The 19,552-nt window shown below is 48.5% G+C and overlaps 5 protein-coding genes across 5 annotated transcripts; 2 read left to right on the plus strand and 3 right to left on the minus strand.

Annotated features, from left to right (window-relative positions):
• Positions 1-689: 689 nt before the first annotated feature.
• Positions 690-8,589, plus strand: BHQ10_001605 (uncharacterized protein; the record flags this gene model as incomplete). Its single annotated transcript, XM_040873660.1, has 3 exons — positions 690-717; positions 1,716-1,766; positions 1,862-8,589. 3 exons carry the CDS (start codon positions 690-692, stop codon positions 8,587-8,589), a joined length of 6,807 nt encoding a protein of 2,268 aa, XP_040730110.1.
• Positions 8,590-9,279: 690 nt separating this feature from the next.
• On the minus strand, positions 9,280-10,471 carry BHQ10_001606 (uncharacterized protein; the record flags this gene model as incomplete). The annotated part of the gene is made up of 3 exons (XM_040873661.1): positions 9,280-10,113; positions 10,162-10,293; positions 10,358-10,471. The coding sequence occupies 3 exons, from the start codon at positions 10,469-10,471 to the stop codon at positions 9,280-9,282; spliced, it is 1,080 nt and encodes a 359-aa protein (XP_040730111.1).
• Positions 10,472-10,750: 279 nt separating this feature from the next.
• Positions 10,751-12,756, plus strand: BHQ10_001607 (uncharacterized protein; the record flags this gene model as incomplete). The annotated part of the gene is made up of 2 exons (XM_040873662.1): positions 10,751-10,940; positions 11,003-12,756. The coding sequence occupies 2 exons, from the start codon at positions 10,751-10,753 to the stop codon at positions 12,754-12,756; spliced, it is 1,944 nt and encodes a 647-aa protein (XP_040730112.1).
• A 217-nt stretch (positions 12,757-12,973) lies between these two features.
• Positions 12,974-16,584, minus strand: BHQ10_001608 (uncharacterized protein; the record flags this gene model as incomplete). The annotated part of the gene is made up of 15 exons (XM_040873663.1): positions 12,974-13,081; positions 13,143-13,281; positions 13,338-13,376; positions 13,432-13,636; positions 13,697-13,808; positions 13,858-13,939; positions 13,991-14,025; positions 14,076-14,232; positions 14,284-14,373; positions 14,427-14,523; positions 14,578-14,932; positions 15,092-15,169; positions 15,824-16,050; positions 16,096-16,176; positions 16,233-16,584. 15 exons carry the CDS (start codon positions 16,582-16,584, stop codon positions 12,974-12,976), a joined length of 2,157 nt encoding a protein of 718 aa, XP_040730113.1.
• A 441-nt stretch (positions 16,585-17,025) lies between these two features.
• BHQ10_001609 (uncharacterized protein) lies at positions 17,026-19,404 on the minus strand (the record flags this gene model as incomplete). The annotated part of the gene is made up of 1 exon (XM_040873664.1): positions 17,026-19,404. The coding sequence occupies one exon, from the start codon at positions 19,402-19,404 to the stop codon at positions 17,026-17,028; it is 2,379 nt and encodes a 792-aa protein (XP_040730114.1).
• Between the last annotated feature and the right edge of the window lie 148 nt (positions 19,405-19,552).

The raw sequence follows: 19,552 nt of genomic DNA on the forward strand, positions 1-19,552 counted from the left end.
CTGGACAAGGTGTCAATTCATCTTGAAGTTGTTCCGCGTCTAATGCGGGCGCTCGGACCACCTCCAATTCCTGTCTATTCGAACTTGCCTTGCGAGCACTTTCCTTCTACAACTCTCAACTCCTCAACAAATTCTTGATTTTATATGAGATTATAATGGATCTGGCAGCCACCACCAAACAATGCCATTCTCTTCGAAAGTGTTCCTAACTAGCCCACCCTCAATACAAATTCTCATGGAAGCAACCTGCGCAACCTAGAATCAATCGTCGAATACTATACAGCCGCTCGAACATCTTGAAACGGAAAATAAACTTGTCATTCAGTCTATCACTACGGCTGCTTGCAACTAATAAGCGTGTCTAAATATTACACCACGTCAGGAAGCCACATCTTGACAAGTCCCTCGAGCCACTCCTAGCTCTTGTGGCGTTGGTAAAGACGATATCTGAATTTTCGTTGGAACGGGTTGGAAATACTGCTCATCTCTTTTAGCGAGAATGTAGGTTTTGTCGTCGCGAAACGTTGTGATGAATTCAAGGTCAATATAAGTCGTAGTATTCGTCTTTGTCGAACGATGCCCGGTTCCTGCCTGAGGCAGAAGTAGAAGCACCTCGGTTTCTTGTGGAGAGAGCAGACGGGCCAATCACGTGGTGAGAAATAGGTTGGTGGTACAGCAAGCAAAGAACCATGGATCCAGAACGCATGAATGGGGACGGTTTGTTTTTACCCCTGAAATTAGTCGAGTGTTTTCCTTATACCTTTCTGATATGTTATGATAGCGTACGTGCGTGTGGTACATAGGATTGCCTGAACAGCGAACATACTATCAATTCATCATGGCTACTAGCAATAACTACACGACGTGAATTCGTTTGTTGGCAAGTACTCACCGTTATTTCAGACCCAAGGCATCACATAAGAAAGCGTACGTTCTACTATAAGTTAGTAGAAATCAGGCCAATCAAGGCATCCCACATAGCAATACAAGTCAATACGGCGTATCCATACAAACATCGGCGAGAAGAACGTGTTTCCTATGCGTAACGTGTATTGACGCGTGTATCGGTAAATAGAGTACCTATGGGCGGAGGGAAAGCGCGATGGAGGCAACTGGCAACTGCCCTTCTGGGATCCATCTGGTTGCTGCTAATTGGCAAAGCGCCCAATTAGCGGCCGCTGAGCTCTATTAGTGGAGGCTTAAGGGCCTAGTTACCTACTCCGTACAGTGCTTAGTGTCACCAAACGCTACTGGAACTTTTTTTTCGACGTAGCCGGTTCGTGACGTGCGCTCTTGACCTCCTTTCTCGCTCTCCGTCGACCACCCTCCCTAGACGTTCCTTCACCCTAATTCGCCAACCCATCTACTCGGTGAAGAAGTCTATCTCAGAACTGCTTCCTTTGTTGCATGCGCCATGATCCCAGTTGCTGCATGCTCCAGGTCAATCTAAATCTGGCGTTGTGACATACCAAGCACCTCGCGGAACCGTCGACTTTCACATCGATTTCAGACTTTTGTGCGCGACTTTTCCACCCCCCGCGAATTCGCTTATAGGCTTCATCGTTTACAGCCTTGAGTGTCTAGGTATTTCGAGAGACATTTGTGTATTGTCCAGAAATCACCTCCCGCCTTGGTCAAACGTGCTGCGAGCCGTCCAAGGTTCCCCTGATTACAAGCCATCTGCAGTTCTTGATTTCCATGCTTCAACATTTCAGACTATAACGGGCGCGGCAAGCAATTGCTTGCTGCAATAGACGACACGGAAGGTGAGTGGAATCCAATGTTCAGCATTGGTTACTACGTTCGAACCATTTTCATCTCCAGCCAACATCATACTAAAATTGACTACTTTTGCTTATAGAGACCACTTCGCCGGCATTCCTTGATTTGACATCTTCGCCGTCCAATCGTCCGCACGAGCATCCAATACTGGCAGACGAATCTGTGCAGACATCAGTCGGGCCTTCGCGAGCGACCTCGCCCGCAGCTTCGAGTGTCATCGCACTTGGATCACCAAGCCAACCCCGACCACCTGTTTCCCCGGAATCGCTTCCGTCACTGCCCAAGTATCCCGGCGCGTGGGATTCTCTATCATCGTCGTCTCCTGAGAATCGAAAGGCAAACAGCGCATACTTTACTGCTGCGTGGGGCTCTCCATATGCAACCCCTAGCCCACGTCGGCTCTCGTGGACTCTCAGCAATCAGCCTAGCTTGAACCTCCCGTCGCGCGATAACTCTCCTTCAAGAGGCCGTGGCTATACTTCCGTGCGTGGCCCTGGATCATTCCGAACGACGTCAACGTCTAGCCAAGTACCCAGGCCAATCCACGGCTCAATCGGCCGATCCTCGGTAAGGGACTTTTCGGGCGTACAAGCAAGTTCCTCGTTCAAACAATTTACTGAGGACTGGATCGACCGCTACCTGTCAGGTCAGCCACGTACCGAGCGCACGAATTGGTTAAGTGACGACGAAGGCAGCGAGGCACCATCCTTCTTCACTGCCCGGAACAATTTTGGTGACGACCCAACTGAAGGTTGGCTAGGACTGGACGAACCTAACGAGGAGGACCTTTTGAGAACGCCTACTGCGTCGAATTCTCTATCAGTCAGATCAAGAAAGGGACTTGGTAAACAGCTCAGTCGGACTCGGAAACACCTTTCAACCTTCAGCACCGCCACTTTACGGCAAGAGGACGTTTGGGGATTTGCATTCGGGGACGAGCATCCATCGACCGCGATGTCTGATATAGCGGATACACAACTGCCTCCAGCGGAGCACGACTCCACTACTGAATCGTCTGTGGAGAAGCCTCTACCTTTACCGCCTGCACAGAATGCCACGCCCGTCGATAATAATGAGAGCCTAAAGACTGAGACTACTCCCAGGCCTCCATTAGTCAGCCAGGGTTCGTCTCAACGTGGGAGAAGAAAGGTAGCATGGCGTGGCAAGACCTGCTTGATTGCAGTACCTACAGATGATAAGAGAGGGTCTGAGGGGTCCGGGTATCAGCTACTCTCAAAGGCGGATGTTGAAAAACGCCTGCAAAACTGGCTGGATGAAGGATACCACGTGGACGGATTCGACGTTTTTGCGCCGGAGCAGGATTCAGTTTCGAGCCAAACTGGTGGCTTCAGCCGGCTACCTTTTCCCGATGAAACTGAATCTCATCAAGACCAAGTATCGAGGAATTTTTCAGTGCGATTTCCAAACCTTGGCGAATGGGATGCATATGTCCAACACCTGCAAGAAGAGAAACTCCGTGCACTAGGAGTCTTCCTTGACGATGACCCTCCAGCTTCGGAATCCCCTGCAGCATCTATGGGGCAAATGACTCAAATGGGCCTTTTCCCTGGTCACATCACTTCCCCACCAATTCCTACTTCGTCTGCAGCCAGTAACCCGATGTTTGGGTCTCATACTTTCTCCCCTCATTTCAATCAGTCTACCAACCCGAGTACGCATACTGAATCGCTGGCATCGCCGCCACCTCAGTTTGGAGGACAGCATTCGTTCTATGGCATGGACGCAAATTTTGTGCCAGGGTTACCTTATCCTTACCAGCCAACGCCTCCAGTTGCAGGAACCTTGACTCCCCAGAGTTTGTTTAACGCTCGTCAAGCCAGCTTTGCAGGACCGGGTATGCCGAACTTGAATTCGATTTTTTCACCTGTGTCTCCTCTAAATGCCGACGATATATTCAATCAAAGCTCGAATGGTCCGCGAGATCGCACGGACTCGATTCGGGATCCATCATACCATGATTCAAGCAACAAGCGACAAGTTCGTGAGTCGCGGGCTGCAACTCTCATTCTGGACGAGTCTCAGCTCGAGACAGAACACTTCCAAGCATCAAATGTTGAGATTGCCCATCCTACGCCTCGTGGACATAGTCATAATCTCAGTGAAACGTTACAGAAGGGTCTAGATCGGTATTCGCAAGCGGATTATCATCTAGAAAACTCAATCCAGCGACAGTTGGATGACAATGAGGGTGACTTGCATAACTCTCGCTGGGCTGTCGGTGCAGATGACGTGCAGCCGTCCCCAGCCCATGCACAATTCTCAGTTCCAGATTCATTCTCTACTGGCCACCATCGCCTCTTTGGGGAACAACAGCAACAGCCTATGGATATAATTCAGGATGCTGATGAAATTGATACCAATCCAAGTCTTACTGCAAGCCCCCGCGAACCCAAACTCGACATGAGCCATCACCCCTGGCACAGTGCAAAGCCAAGTTCCGGCTCCTTTGTCGCAGGGCACAAGTCAAAGGCATCTCTGTCCGGCCTCAATGTGGAAGCTCAGGAGTTCAACCCTACAGGTTCATTCTCGACTAATACTTTCGCTTTCCAAGGGGCGGCCCCCTTTCAATCGAACGGGCTCGGAAATGGATCGATATTCTCCCCGACCTCATCCGTATTCAAACCAAGCGGTTCGATCGGTAGCTTCAATGTGGCAGCTCCTTCATTTACACCCTCAAGTAACGACTTCAACGCTAGCAGTGCCTCATTTGTACCTAGCGCGTCGAAGGGATTCACCTTCTCGACCGCATCCTTCAACGCCGATGCACCCGCTTTCAATCCAGGCGCAAGCGTCACTTCTAATACTTCGGACGCACCCAGTCATCTCAAAGGTAGTATCTTTGGAGACATCGACTTCAATCAGATTAATAAGCCCAGCAAGTCATCTAAAGCTATTCCTATTGTCCGTCCTGATGATGACGAAGAAGAGGAGCCGATTGAACGTGGTGTTCCAGGAACCCCGCCACGCCAAAAGCGTGCTCGCCGCGGTGCTGGTGAAGAAGACAAGGATGTCGAGTTTGCAGTGCCCACGCCATTGGCAGAGGCCACTCAAGCCCAAGCTACAGCCACAGCAAATCAAACTCACAAGTCTGCTGAAGGTAAAGAGAACGAGCTACCTGAGCAAAACGCCCTGAGGGTTTCTGTGAAAGCAGACAGCCCAGATACAAAACGTCGTTTTGTAGAAGATGACGCTGTTGCCGTGGAAGATGCTGTTGAGGATATTCAGGAGAAAGCTGCTCACCCAGTTGACACTGAGCCATTCCCCACCGTATCCGATCTTAACCAGGTTATAGACCCTGCTGAGCCGATCATTGACGATAGTGCGCCCAAGGAGTCGGCAGAGGAAAACATCGCAACCCCGGTACCTGAGGCTGCACCCGAACCTGTAGCTGAACATTCTAATGCGGAAATTCCAAAGCGAGAGCCAAGAAAGTCAATCTTTTCAGCCTTAAGATCATTCTCGTTTCGCCCTTCGATTTCAGAATTTGTTCCGATCAAGTCGCCTAGCAATGAGGCCAAGTCGCCTGGCCCTGAACCTACTCCTAGCCCCGAACCTGTCAAGGCTCAACCCGAGAAGCCCAAGACGGGACTATTTGCATCTCGATATGCTGTTGAGGAAGAAGAGTTGAACGTTACCGAGTTGGCACCGATCAACAACCCGCCCGAGATGTCTAAAGGAAATGCGAAAGACACTGCCAATGGTCACGATTCACCCGATGAAGAAGAACTCAACGCCATTATGGATCAGCTCAATGGTGATGATTCTGATGTCGGCGTGGAGAGACTCAGCACGCCCTTGCCACCTCAAATGACTATTGGAACACCCGGAGGCCACTCAATGGAACAGACACAGCTACCTCACATCATCCGCAGTGATGCCCCAAGCCCGAGTCCCGCTAGAGACTTCAATCAATTGCTGCGAGGCACTTCAAAAATTGGACCCGAGTTGGATGTTGGTCAATCTCATCACTCTTTTCCACAGCGAGGCTTTGCTTCAGGTGCTCAATCGCCAGTCCGTCAATTACTTAGTACGAATGAGCACATTAGTGACTGGGATGATGTCATCTCCTCAGGGGAGGACGAAAAACTGGTGCAACGAAGCAGATTCTTTGATCGCCATGTCAATGCTCTTGTTAGTGAGGTTCTAGCGGAACGATTAGGCCCTCTCGAGCAAGCATTAAGCATCATACAAAACTCTGTGGTTTCATTGCATTCGCAATCAGCCGGTCGCCAATCTTTTACCGGTAGACAAGCAGATGTGGAGCATAGCGATGCCGATGACGAAGATGACGAAGTCAACATTCCTCGTTCAATCTCGCCATTGAGCAAACGGGATAGAAAGTTAGAGAAGATGAAGGGCGCGGTACTCGAAGCTCTTACAGCTCATGGATTGGGTCGGCAAGAAGTCCCTCCGGCTTCGGCAAACCTCAACGTCATTCAAGAAACACTGGCTGAGCTCAAAGCATTAACTCAACAACGTCAGCAGCCAGAGCTTCCAGACTTCAAGGCTTTGGTTCAAGAAGCTTTGACAGTCCATGCTCAAGCTAACGCTAGAAAGACACCCCTTTCAGAGGCTGAAGAAATTGGCGCAGAGAGTTTGAAACTACAATTAGACGGCGTGAAGAGCATGCTTCGAACGGCAGATGAGCGCACCGAACAAGAAATCAAAGCTCGCCGTGACGTCCAGGAAGCTTTGACAGAAGTCCAGAAGATGCTTGGTCATGCGGAAGGTGAAGTCGCTCGCTATCGCCAAGCTGCTGAGCAAGCAGAAGCAACTGTTCGTGAACTTCAGGAAGAGAAAATTCCTCAGTTGGAAAAGGCTCAGACACGATGCGACGCACTTGAGAGACAACAGGAATCGTGGGAAATGACACTATCAGAGCTTTCCGCCAAGAATATTGCGCTGGAAGGTACACTGGACGAATACCGTGTTTCGCATGATTTCTGGAAGAAGAAGGTTGCAACGACGGAAGAGGAGAACAAGGATTTACGGTCCAGCATTACACATCTCACCGCTCGTATCGAAGACAGTATGCGCGCTAGACAGAGCCTGCGAGGCAAGTTCGATAAATTACAGGACGATATGGCGAACGTAACTAAGGATGTGACCCGCGACCAGGCCAATTCGCGAAGAAAGGAAGAAGAACTTACCGCCAAATACGAAAGTCTCCGTGCTGCATATGACAGAGAAGTGAAACTGCGCGAGAAACTCGAAATCGATATTGGCGAGCTAGAGAAGTCCGAACGAGAAACTGCTAAATTGAAGTTCATTTTCGCCCAATCTCAGCAAGAAAACCACAGATTGGAGGAGCTTGTTGCATCTTTACGCCAGGAAAGTCAAGAACACCAGAACACCGCCTCGCGCTTCGAACGCGAATTCAATGAAGCCCGTGAGAGCAGTCGAATGGAAATACAGCGCACCCGAACGTCATTGGAGGCCGACCTTGATGCAGCGAACAATCAGGTCAATTACATTCGTGCAGGACTTGAAGCTGAGATCAACCGTTTGGAAAGTCAACTCGAAAATGTCCGCATGGATGCCGATACAACGAAAGAGCGATACGAGCTTCTCTTGGAGGAAGCTCGTGAGAACAAAGCTTCGGCTATGGCTGAGTTGGCAGCAGCAAAGGACATGGCAATGGAAGAACAACGCAAAACACATGACCGTGTTCTTAACGACCTCCGCGAACGCCACGCTCGTGCACTCCACAATGCTTCTGAAGATCGACAACGGATTGAATCTCACATGAACGAGAAGCTAGACCTTAGCAACGAGAAAGTGGCTCATCTGCAAGACCGCGTCGCCCATTTGGAAGAGAAACTTGAGATAGCCAAATCTGCTGCTCGCGCAGCTGCTCAGGCGGCTCAAGCCAAAGGTGTGGCCGTTCCTCACCCTGTACAGCACCATAGTTCGCCGTCCTTATCTTACAACAAGGATTCGTCGGGCCCTGAAAGGATTTCACCTCAAGCTCTCCGTGAATCCATTCTTGTACTCCAGGATCAATTACAACAACGCGAAAGCCGAATCGAGGAGCTAGAACAGGAGCTCAGTGGAGTCGACAAGGAGGCGCCCAACAAGATCAAAGAAAGGGATACTGAAATCAGCTGGCTTAGAGAGCTTCTCGGAGTCCGTGTTGATGATCTACAAGATATCATAAACAACCTTTCACAGCCTTCTTTCGATCAAAACACCGTCCGGGACGCTGCCATCCGACTTCGAGCCAATCTCCAAATGCAGCAGCAGGAAAAAGAGAGGGCAATGTCAGGACAGGCATTCCCTTCATTAGCGGATATTGCAGCATCTCCACGTTCGCTACCGCTCGCAGCAGCCGCAGCATGGGGCAACTGGCGTAAGGGACGTGACTCTTTTACATCAGAAAGCGGAGCTTCTCAGACACCTTCAAAGTCAACGAACGCTGGTGGCTTCCTGTCCGGGCTACTTACACCTCCTAGCTCAAATGTGAGATATACTCCCAAGAACATGAGCGCCCCACCAGGACCAGCGCGTCTAGCAGGCCGCCGAACAGCATCAGAGAGTCGCCCGCTTCGAGGATACAATCAACCGCGTTCTCTATCTGCGCGACAAATGGATAAGCTTCCAGTTGTTCATCAGGAGTCGATTGAACCACCAACGACTCCACCACTCCTACGAAGGTCCAGCTATGATCATGATGCCGAGCAAAACAGCTATGACGGTAGTGCCTTAATGGACGATGTTGACAGCATGATAGCCGCAGACTCGCCGGAAGGAGTCAGAGATGATGGCCTCTTTGCCCGTGACGAGTAAAGGCATTATCTTACCGTACCTCTCTCTTCTGTTTCGTTTCAGACTGCTCATATTCGATAGTATCTAGAGTTTCCTCATCTGCATAGCGTTATCTTTTTATGGCCCATGTCTTTCTCTAGCCCCTTTTTATCATTTTTCTTCATTTTTCCCCCCTTTTCTTATAATTTAATTCTTCCTTTTTTACCTCTCAAGTCTTGATACCACTGCTGCCAAATCGTTACAGCTTTCTCTACATTCACTGTTAATACTTTATCCAGCACTTTCTTGTCGTGTGTTGCTGCTTTTGTGTACAAAAACGACATGTCCATTCACTTACCCCCAAACATATTTTCCTTAATTCCTTCATACTCTGTCTATTTGAACCTCGTGTGTGTTGTTACGTCGAAATTGAATCTATCTATTCCCCGAAGGATCGAGTTCATTGTCGTCATTTGTTGTGTATGTATTTTTATGTGTACAACATTGTTCCTGGTTTGTGTAGAGATATCCCAATTTTTGATGTGGCTGAGTCCATGTCACTTGATGTCATGGTCGAGATAGATTCCATGTAGCAATACAAAACTTACAGCATGTGGATTTAAATTTAGAGGCTAGCCTTTCAGGGCGGGTTTAATAATATACGTTAGTGCTATGAAGAATAGCAGTCTAAGTCATAGCCATTAAATACATGTGCTTGAGCAATCATAACAATCACTTCGCAGACGGAACCCCCTTCTGTTTCCCATAATTGAAAGCCTTCTTCGCAAAGTCCGAAATGACAAAAAGACACACAATACTACTCAACCAACTCACCACTGTATCGAAGAAGACATTATTCCGTGGACTCGAACCCAGCGCACTCGTCCTCATCAGCTGACCTATAGTGTTCGTGACGATCTGGAAATCGCCCCTCTCCAACCCCTTGATGGCAATGGTTGCCACTTCTTCTGGGAGTTGGGGCTTGTCGGCTTCTTCCATGATATGCGTAAGCTCCGGCTTCAGTTTCTGCTCATTCTCATAGCCGGGACTGGTCATACCCATGGGAAGGACAATGTGAACCTTGACGTCGGTTGCGGGGGCATCAGCGTCTCTGTTGCGACGAGCGCCATTGTACATTTCGATTTCTTGCACGAGGACATCGGATAAATTGCGCATGGCGGCTTTGGGTGGTGAGTAAGGGCTGTAGCCGGAGACCGTGAAGACGGCGAGAGTCGATGCAGTGAAAATGAGGTGTCGTGGAGGTGGTTGCTCTGTCTTTGCTGCGGTACTGATTTGGGAGACTGGGACCAGCCATCTCCTCAGCGTGGCGTGTGCAGTGTACGCGCTCGTCCAGTAGACGGTGTCCATTTGATCGCGCAGTGTTTTGATAGGCACATCGATGAAGAGGCCTGGATGGCAGAATCCGGCGCAACACCAGACAACATCAGGGGCTGCCCCGTTATTCCATGTTGTGGTTTCCTCCAGCAGGCGATCCGCGGCATCGGGGTCTGTCAAGTCCGCGCTAATGAAGTGGAAGCGTTGTGTCGATGAGTTCACTGCAGCGGCCTATCCTTGTCAGCATGCTCGTCCCTACATGGGGAAGTAAAAGCCCACCTTGATATCTGCAATGGCGGCTTCGAGTTTGTGAGCGGATCTCGAGGCAATGACAACATTGGCGCCTTTTTGGGCAAGTTGTATAGCAATTGATCTACCCAATCCCTCGGAGGCACCTGTTACTAAGATTGTCTATCAAATATGCAAAAGTTAGCCATGTCAATGCCTATCCCACCAGTCAAATGTGTTAACTTACCTTCCCATTGACGGGGAACTGATTTGGGCCGAAACCGAGCATATTGTAGGCAGAGTAAGTGATGATTCCCACGATGATAGCAATAAAAGCATTCGTCACGTTGAAGTAATCCATGGAGGTACTCTTGTAATAAAGGAGAGACCAGCTCAGCTCGCTCTCGTAACTTAAATATACGAGGTGTTTGTACCCTATAGTAAGCACTAGAAAGTTGTTTAGCTCGCACCTGCCGAAAGACTAAATATCCAGCTGTCATCCGGTTAGCCAATTATATCCGTTAAATTCGGAGTGATGTGGGGCACCAAAGGCGGTGAGAGCGGCATTCTAAATTTTTGTATTCAGAAAAAAGTCCAAGAACAGAACATCTCTTAGTCCATTCACATTATCACTATCAATATGGCGGCCAAAAAGAGAAAGGCCAGCGGCCGACAACCGTCAGGCAAGAAACCTGACTCGGCTATGCGAACGAAATACAACATCAATGAGACTTTTGACAATTCCGAAGATGAGTTTCTGGCCGGCCGCGATCAGGTACTGCTAGAGGAAGGTCCGGAAGCGAAGAGAAGGCGCAAGATACAAGAAGAGGGTATGCTTACACAAACAGAATAAGGAATGATTTGGAATTCTCAGACTCACATGTTCCTACAGAAGCCGACTTTCAACCCTCCGATGAAGAAGTCCTCGGATACGACGAGGACGAAGACGAATTAGATGAAGATGAGGATGACGGATATGAAAATGACTACACGTCCAGGAAGCGGAAAGGTGGGTCGGAGTCCGAGTTGGAAGCAGGTGTAAACGACGAGGAGGAAGACGAAGAAGGCCTCGAGGCTTGGGGCACCTCAAGAAAAGACTATTACAATGCCGATATGATCGAGACAGAGGCCGATGCCCTTGAGGAGGAGAATGAAGCGAAAAGGCTTCAGCAAAAACACTTGAAGGCTATGAAAGAGGCGGATTTCGGTTTCGACGAACTCGACTGGGTAGAATCTGGAAAGGGTGCCGGAGATAGCAAAGACGATCAGGATGGGGTTGTTACTGAGGTACTACCTCAGCTTGAGGTCACAGATGATATGAGCTCCGAGGAGAAACTCAAAGTATTGAAGTCGAGGTATCCCGAATTCGAGCCTCTCGCAAAAGATTTTGTCGACCTTCAGCCTGAGTACATGAACATTCTGGCAGAAGCCCAGAAGGCGGATGAGGCTATGGACGGCTCGGAGACGTCTGTTCCAGTACCAATCATCAAGTTCAGGGCACTGGCATCATATCTCGGCTCCATCAGCATGTACTTTGCTCTTCTCACGTCCCCCGCAGAGGATGGTGATGGAAAGACAGTTGCTTTATCGCCAGCAGAATTACGAGATCACCCTGTTATGGGATCTCTATTTAAGTGCAGGCAACAATGGGAGACCGTCAAGGAATGGACTATTCCCGAGTACTCAAAAGATCTTGAAGACGTCGAGGCTGAAGACTCAGAAGAGTCTGTGGAACTCGCACTAGCCGTGCAGCTGAAAGAAAAGAAGTCGACCCAATCGGCTCAGAAAGACAAGAAGCTGAGCAAATCGCAGCTAGCAGCCGAGAAAGCGCGCGTCGAAGCCGAAGCCCGTCGTGCCGAAAAGATCAAAAAAGCCGAAGCCAACTTGGCCGATTTGGCCGACCTGGTCAAGACATCCAGCAAGAAGTCCAAAACACTATCGAAACCAACATCCCAACCCCAGGAGGACGACGACTCCGATCTCGGCGACGAAGGTGCCCTTACAGCCCGTGAAGCCGAAGAGAAGGCCAGAAAGAAGCGCTCTCTGCGATTCTATACCTCTCAGATTGCACAAAAGGCCAACAAACGGAACGCCGCTGGCCGAAACGCTGGTGGTGATGAGGATCTACCGTATAGAGAACGTCTCAAAGACCGCCAAGCACGTCTTAATGCGGAAGCCGAGAGACGTGGTCGTGCTCAAGCCAATGAGACTGAACAGCTCGGCGGTGACTCTGACGAGGAGGATCACCGTCTTGCGCGCGAGGTTCGTGGTGATACTGCTGGAACAGATGACGATGAGTACTACGACATGGTCGCTGCTCGTAACAAGCAAAAGAAGGCAGACAAGAAGGCTCGTGCTGAGGAAGCCGAGGCCGCTCAGAAAGGAGAGCGCTACGAACAAGTCGAAGAGGTCGGTCCTGATGGGAAGCGTCGCATTACTTACCAGATTGAGAAGAATAAAGGTCTGGCTGCCAAGAGGAACAAGGATGTGCGTAACCCGCGTGTCAAGAAGAGGAAGAAGTTTGAACAGAAGAAAAAGAAGCTCGCTAGTATCCGTCAAGTGTACAAGGGAGGCGAAGGTCGTGGCGGTTACGCCGGTGAGCTTACGGGTATCAAGAAGAATCTTGTCAAGAGTGTTAAGCTATGATCGAAAAGCGTTTTTTAATTGGTCAATATTTGTTCACGGCGTTGAATGTGTGATGAGATCAGCATCGGTTTTGGATACCTGTACATATTGCATTTATAGTTCATTTGCTTACAGATGCCTATATAACCTGGACAACTCTGATAATCAAATGATGCTACCTGTTTTTATATTTCCGCATGTTCTGATACATGTGACATGAGACTCAACAACTCGTCGATCAGACAATAACTGCTCCATCCGCTAGCAAATCAGCCAGAACCTGCTTGATATCTCTTCCCATTTTCGTCGATAGGTCCATGTTCAAGAATCTGCGGGCAATCGACTCCTTTCATAACAAGGATTAGCTGTCCGCTTCTCACTAACGTGGTCAAAAATGGCAGACAAACCGCTTTCTCTAAGATTGCCTCCTCTGTCTTGGAAATTCTGGCACAAGCTGCGACGAGGTCTTGTCCTCGGGCCGAGAGTGACACCAACTCGTTTGCCCTTGCAACGATAGCTTCATCGACGCCGTTCATAGCAGCGCACCTAACACATCGCCTGATTAGCTTTCGCTTACGTTTATCGCAACAATGGTTCCACACAGTATTCCGAAGCTCTTATTACTGCGTCCTAACTTGAAACTATCATCAGTCAGCTTGAAAGCTCCCGTTCTGCGAGGCACTTAAGTCTACTAACTTGTAGAGATAGGTGATCTGCTCTCTGGCGTTGGCAAGTTCCTCATCAACTCTGACTTCCATGTGTCCAAAGGTTAGAGGTTGTCTCTCTGGTAAGAATCCATTCTCGAATATCTCATGAAAATGGGTGGCAGCAAGAACTTTCGGCCTTTCGTCACCAAGGCTTAAAAGGTACTCGAAGATACCGCAGGCTAAACCAGCCCCATCTAATTAAACAGAATACATTAAGTCTCAACCAGTCATTCCGGGAATAAAAAAAGACTCACCATTCAGATCAGTGCCTTTCCCAAACTCGTCAATAATAATCAAGCTTTTTCGTGTAGAGAACTTTAGGAGCAGTGAAATCTGCTGCAAGTCCAGCATAAATGTGCTCTGGATCTGACACAGTCTAAGTCAATGTAAATTATCTCTAGCCCAATCGGCATACCTTCGATACAGTTTCTGGAGTACTGATACGAGTCAAGATCTTGTCAGTAATCCCTATCTCTGCAGCTTGAGCAGGAACATAACTATTTGTGTCAATATTTCCTCGGACAAGTACAGATAGCAAGCCTTCTCACCTTCCGATGTGAGCCAGATACACTATCAAGGCAACCTTCTCGGGATCAGTTCTGAATCCACTTTCCAAGTACCTGAGAAGCCTACCTGCTTCATGTATATACTCTTTCCGGAGAAGTTTGGCCCTGTTAACAGCAACATGCTCGGGCCGTTCGAATGTCGGCGATCAGAAGCACCATAGCCACCGCATAAATTGACGTCGTTAGAAATATATGAAGCTACAGTAAGCTCCTGAAGAGGATGCCTTGAGTATGGAATCAGCAATTCTTCTTACGTCACGTCAGTCATTACCCACCGTCCACCTTCGACTCGAATCACGTTCTCCGTGGACATTTGAGGTCGAGCGAATTTGTAAACTTCTGCAGTTTTAGCCATCGCAAGGTAACTGAATTACTCGTTAGAATGGGATTACTTCAGCAATTGGACAGTATCGTTCACCAATCTAGCTCTCCACAGAGGTCTGAGCACGCCGAAAGCATCTCCTCGAACTTCAAAACACTTTGGGCTATCTCGTGGGCAATCTCTATTTCTCTTTCTGAAGTATGGACGTGAGCAACAGAAAGTTCACAAAGCATGGTGGGCGTCTTACCACAAACAAGACCGTAGATATCACCAAGCTTTTCGTCCAACTCCCTCATTCTTTCGTCCTTGAAATATGCTCTATTTTCGGTTGTGAAAACCTGCTCCCACGTTCCACAACTTCCCGTATACGCTGCACGTCCTGTATCGTCAAAAGGGATGGCGATATTGAAGCCTAATTGCGGGAAGTAGATCACATTGACTTCAATCTGGAGACTTGCGGGAATGGTGGAAGCAACATCGATGGCGACTTGTTTCAATAAACCGTCGAGACCATTGTATCTGTCTTTGAGGAGGTCTAAGTCACGGTCCACGCCTTGTTTGATGACTGTTCTCTGTTGCTCTTGCGATTCCTCGATATCTACCTATTCCAGGTCAGTTTTGGTATTAGAAAAAGATTCTTTATACCGACCATCTGGTATATAAGCCTTCCTACTGCATGTAGGCCAATCACATCTAGAGTTTTGAGCATCTTGAAGATCGTGAGTTGAACGCAATATAAGATCCATTTAACCGGTGCCTACCCTTTCACGTAACGAAACCATATCCTGCCAATGTGTCTCACGAATTGCCTCCTGGAGGTCTAAGGTATGTGTAGCAAACTAGAACTATTATTTAGCATAGCGAATCAGGAACTCGAAAATTCGGTGGCACACATTCAGCAAAGTACCCCAAATTGTCCCTTTAAAGCCACCAAAAGCGCCCTTCCCACTACTGAGACCTTTGCGGAGATTCGTCATGACCGGATGCATATTCTTGACTTTCTTGAGGCAGCTGCACATTTTCTGTAGAATAGTTGCATTAGCAGGTAGGAGAAGAAGATCTAAAATCCTGTGTCTTTGCGATATGACATCAAGGTCGACGCTGGGACGCAGAAAGTATTGTCTCAGTCGATTCCTGCCCTGAGGAGTGAGGAGATATTGGTGAAATAAACCGTATAGAGAAAAGTCTTCTTTTGCTCGTGATGATGTCTTTCCGGGACCTTGATTGAAAGTGTTCGGGTGTGATTCGGTTTGCAATATCTGTAGCGAAGATAGGGTATTCAAATTGATATGCCTTTGGCTCGTCAGTGGAACTATGCATTTGATACTTCGGATTACTTACATCGTTCCTTTGAGGAAAACAGTCTCGACTGATCTGACAACGCAAGCATTCCCACTGTTATCTATGCTGTTGTAATCTGTCATCCTTCGCCGTTGAATATACGTAAGTACTGCTCCCGTACATCCTAGTGAGACTGTATTTTCAATGTCAACTATTCCCCCTAGTCGAAGGAGTTTTCCTTTTTCGAAAGAGAATCCTGCATTCTCGGCGATCATTTCCTCGGCTTGTTGAGTAAGTCCGTCTCCAGGCACGAGGAATTGTGCAAGGTCTGCCTCTTGGTGGAAGATCTCCAACTCGGCCAACTTTACCTTTGCGTCGTTGACACTGTACTCTTGGATCGGCCGTACGTCTATGCGATAAGGGAGACGAAGCGCATCATCTGAAGGGGATCAGTAAAGGCCAGTATATGTGAGACCTCACGCACCTGAGCTTTGTACATCAGCCATTGTAGCTTCCTCTGCTCGAGTCGAGGTCAATATGGTAGTCGGGTTGATTTCGAGTTTCACTAACATGGTCAACCGACCAACAGGAAATAATGCATGTTTCAACAAAGCAACTTACAGATATCAATCAGATTTTCTTCACCAAATTGAACATCACCGAGAATGCCGAGCCTCTCTTCACGAGCAATGTAGAAGCAACAGCCGACTGTGCCTTTCTCCTTGATGTCGACGGCCATGACAACCTCTCCCGAGTCGTCAATACCGTGTTCATCTTCATTTATTGCAGAAGGTACGCCACACCACCCGTGAGTCGGTACGTGCTCCAATCCTGTAGTGACGTTGAAAGTATCAGGATTAATTGGTCGCAATCGAATTGGATTGACAGGATCCGTTGCAAATCGTCGCTGAGCACTCGAAGCCCTGAACGAGTTTCTTGGACCTAAATCTCGTTTTCTCTTCAGCGACGCCATGAGTAAATAGCCACAAATATGTCTTCGGACAGGACTTGCAACTGGAGTAAGTGATGAATTTGGAAGAAGGTGGTAGGGAGGTTGATAAGTGTGTGGCCTCTCGCTCCTTCCCTATGTGCTCCCTCGGAACGTAGCGGGCAACCACCTTCCCTTTAACAATCATTGACTAATATTAGCATTCAATAGTAAAAGCTGAAGAGCTGTGTTCACGAATAATAGAGATAATCATTATATACGCAAGAGTGGTTTTCCTATGATACATGTTTCAGAAAAATTCGCCAAAAGTGACAATATAAGTACAATGAGATAAGAAATACTCCCCATACCACACCACCATATCTAACACCCGCTAAACACAAATGCCACCAAAATACAGACAGAGACTGAAAGCTCCATACACCTGATCAAATATGCTTTTTATCAACGAATGCAAGTCGTGCATTAGACAGCGACAACTTCCAACGAATCCTTCTCCTTATCAAGTTTCACTTGTGCGGCGTGCCCAGCAGTAACTTCGCCCCTAATGATCTTATCAGCGAGTTTGTTGCCAATTTCCTTTGCAATGAGTCGATTGAGTGGACGTGCTCCGTAACGTGGGTCATAGCCCTTTTCACAAAGCCATTGTTTGGTCTCGTCGTCAACCTGGAGTGTCATTCGTCGATCATCTAATCTCCCTTGTAACTCCTTGAGTCGGATGTCTACGATATCACGCAGTGCAACCTTGGACAGTCTCTTGAAGATGATGAATTCGTCAATGCGATTGAGAAATTCCGGAGGATATGACGATTGCACAACGTCCATGACTGCTTTCTTGATATCGTCAGGGACATTCCCCTCATCCGTGAGTTTATGCTTATACAAGGGATCTAGTCCAACGAGAATATCGGCCCCCAAGTTGGAAGTCAAGACAATGATCGTGTTTCGAAAGTCAACCTTGTGGCCCTGAGAGTCTGTCAAGAAGCCCTCGTCAAGGACTTGCAGCAGAAGCGTTGAGATGTCACGGTGAGCTTTTTCGAATTCATCGAACAATAAGATGGCGTAAGGCTTTCTCCTTACAGCCTCAGTGAGCTGACCAGCATCATCATAGCCAACATAACCGGCAGGGGATCCGATCAGACGGCTGATTGTATGTTTCTCCTGGAACTCACTCATGTCGAATCTGAGGACGGCACTCTCCGTGGAGAAGAGGAATCCTGCCATCTTCTTGCAAAGCTCCGTCTTGCCGACACCAGTGGGGCCAAGGAACATAAAAGATGCCAAGGGCTTGTTCTCGCCACTTAAACCTGCTCTTTGCATCCGAACGGCGTTTGCAACAGCCGAGAGGGCCTCATCTTGGCCCCGTACTGACTGCCGCAAGGTGTCCTCCATATGGATCAATTTCTCAACTTCTCCTGACATCAACTTGGTCACAGGGATTCCGGTAGTGCGTGAGACTACGTTGGCAATATCGTCCGCCGTAACCGAATCGTGGATTAAAGTATCTTTATTTTCGTTTTCGGCACCTTCTTGAGGTAACTTGGCTTCGAGGCTAGGGATGACGGAGTAACGAAGCTCACCGGCCCTTCCAAAGTTTCCTTCACGCTGTGCTTTTTCTAACTCGAAACGCGATTTTTCTAGTTCTTCCTTAGTTCGTTTGATTCCTTCAATCTCTTCTTTCTCCTTGTTCCAAACATCCATGAGTTTCTTGACTTCCTCTTGTTTTGCCTTCAACATTTCCTCTAGGCTCGCTCGACGCTCTTTGCTTGTGACATCCGTTTCCTTGCGCAGAGATTCCAGCTCAATCTGTATTGTTGTAATTTCGCGGTCCAATTCCTGGATAGAATCGGGTTTGGACTCCTGTTGCAGTCGCAATGCAGAGGCGGCTTCGTCTACCAAGTCGATAGCCTTGTCTGGGAGGAAACGATCCGTGATATATCGATTGCTGTATGTGGCGGCGGCAACGATTGCAGCATCTGTGATTCGTACACCGTGGTGCACCTCATACTTGTTTTTGATGCCACGGAGAATGGAGATGGTAGAAGCGACTGACGGTTCGCTAACCTGGATTGGTTGAAAGCGGCGAGCTAGTGCAACATCTTTCTCGATCAAGCGGTATTCATTGAGGGTCGTTGCGCCGCAGCATTGAAGCTCACCTCTGGACAGAGCCGGCTTCAATAGGTTGCTTGCGTCGATGCTGCCTTCGGCCTTTCCAAGGCCGAGCAAAGTATGCAGCTCGTCGATGAACAGAATCACGCTGCCTTCTGCGTCTTCGACTTCCTTTAAGACTGACTTAAGCCTTTCCTCAAAATCACCCCGGAACTTCGCTCCAGCGATCAGAGCTCCGAGGTCAAGGGAAATGACTCTTTTGTTCTTGATACTTTCGGGCACGTCTCCCTGCACGATTCTCTGTGCTAGACCTTCCAAAATAGCGGTTTTTCCGGTACCGGCGGCGCCGATGAGGACGGGATTGTTCTTCGTTCGTCGCGAAAGAACCTGGATCGTTCGATGGATTTCTGCATCTCTCCCAATGACTGGGTCGAGTTTGCCAGACTTGGCTTTTGCGGTGAGATCGACACCATACTGCTCCAGGGCGGATTTCTCTGGTTCTCCGCCGAGATTCATACGATGTGTGCCGCCTGGGGGGTGGGGGCCACGGCCTGTGGCATAGCTTCGTACAGGGAAGTTCGACAAATATGTAGATTTGGGCTGACTAGAGGGATCGAAACGGATTCGCGAAGCTTGAACGTAGAAGCTGCTTCGAGCAGAGGGTTGAGACGGAATGACTGCTGAAGGCCGACGTAGGCCGAGCCTAGCAGTGCGCAGTCTGGAGGCAGACAACATTGTGTCAGTTGCTTTCTGCAGCAGTGCTACAAGAGTGGAAAAAAATTATCTCCAACAATTCAAGAGATAGTGGCATTGTATTTACATACGTACTGATGAGGCCAGTGGCAAGCTATCAGACCACTGGAGAGCTTTCTGGAAGGAGCTT

This window comes from Talaromyces amestolkiae (genome assembly GCF_001896365.1).
Source record: "Talaromyces amestolkiae strain CIB chromosome Unknown scaffold2.1, whole genome shotgun sequence".
In the NCBI taxonomy this organism is placed as follows: Eukaryota; Fungi; Ascomycota; class Eurotiomycetes; order Eurotiales; family Trichocomaceae; genus Talaromyces; species Talaromyces amestolkiae.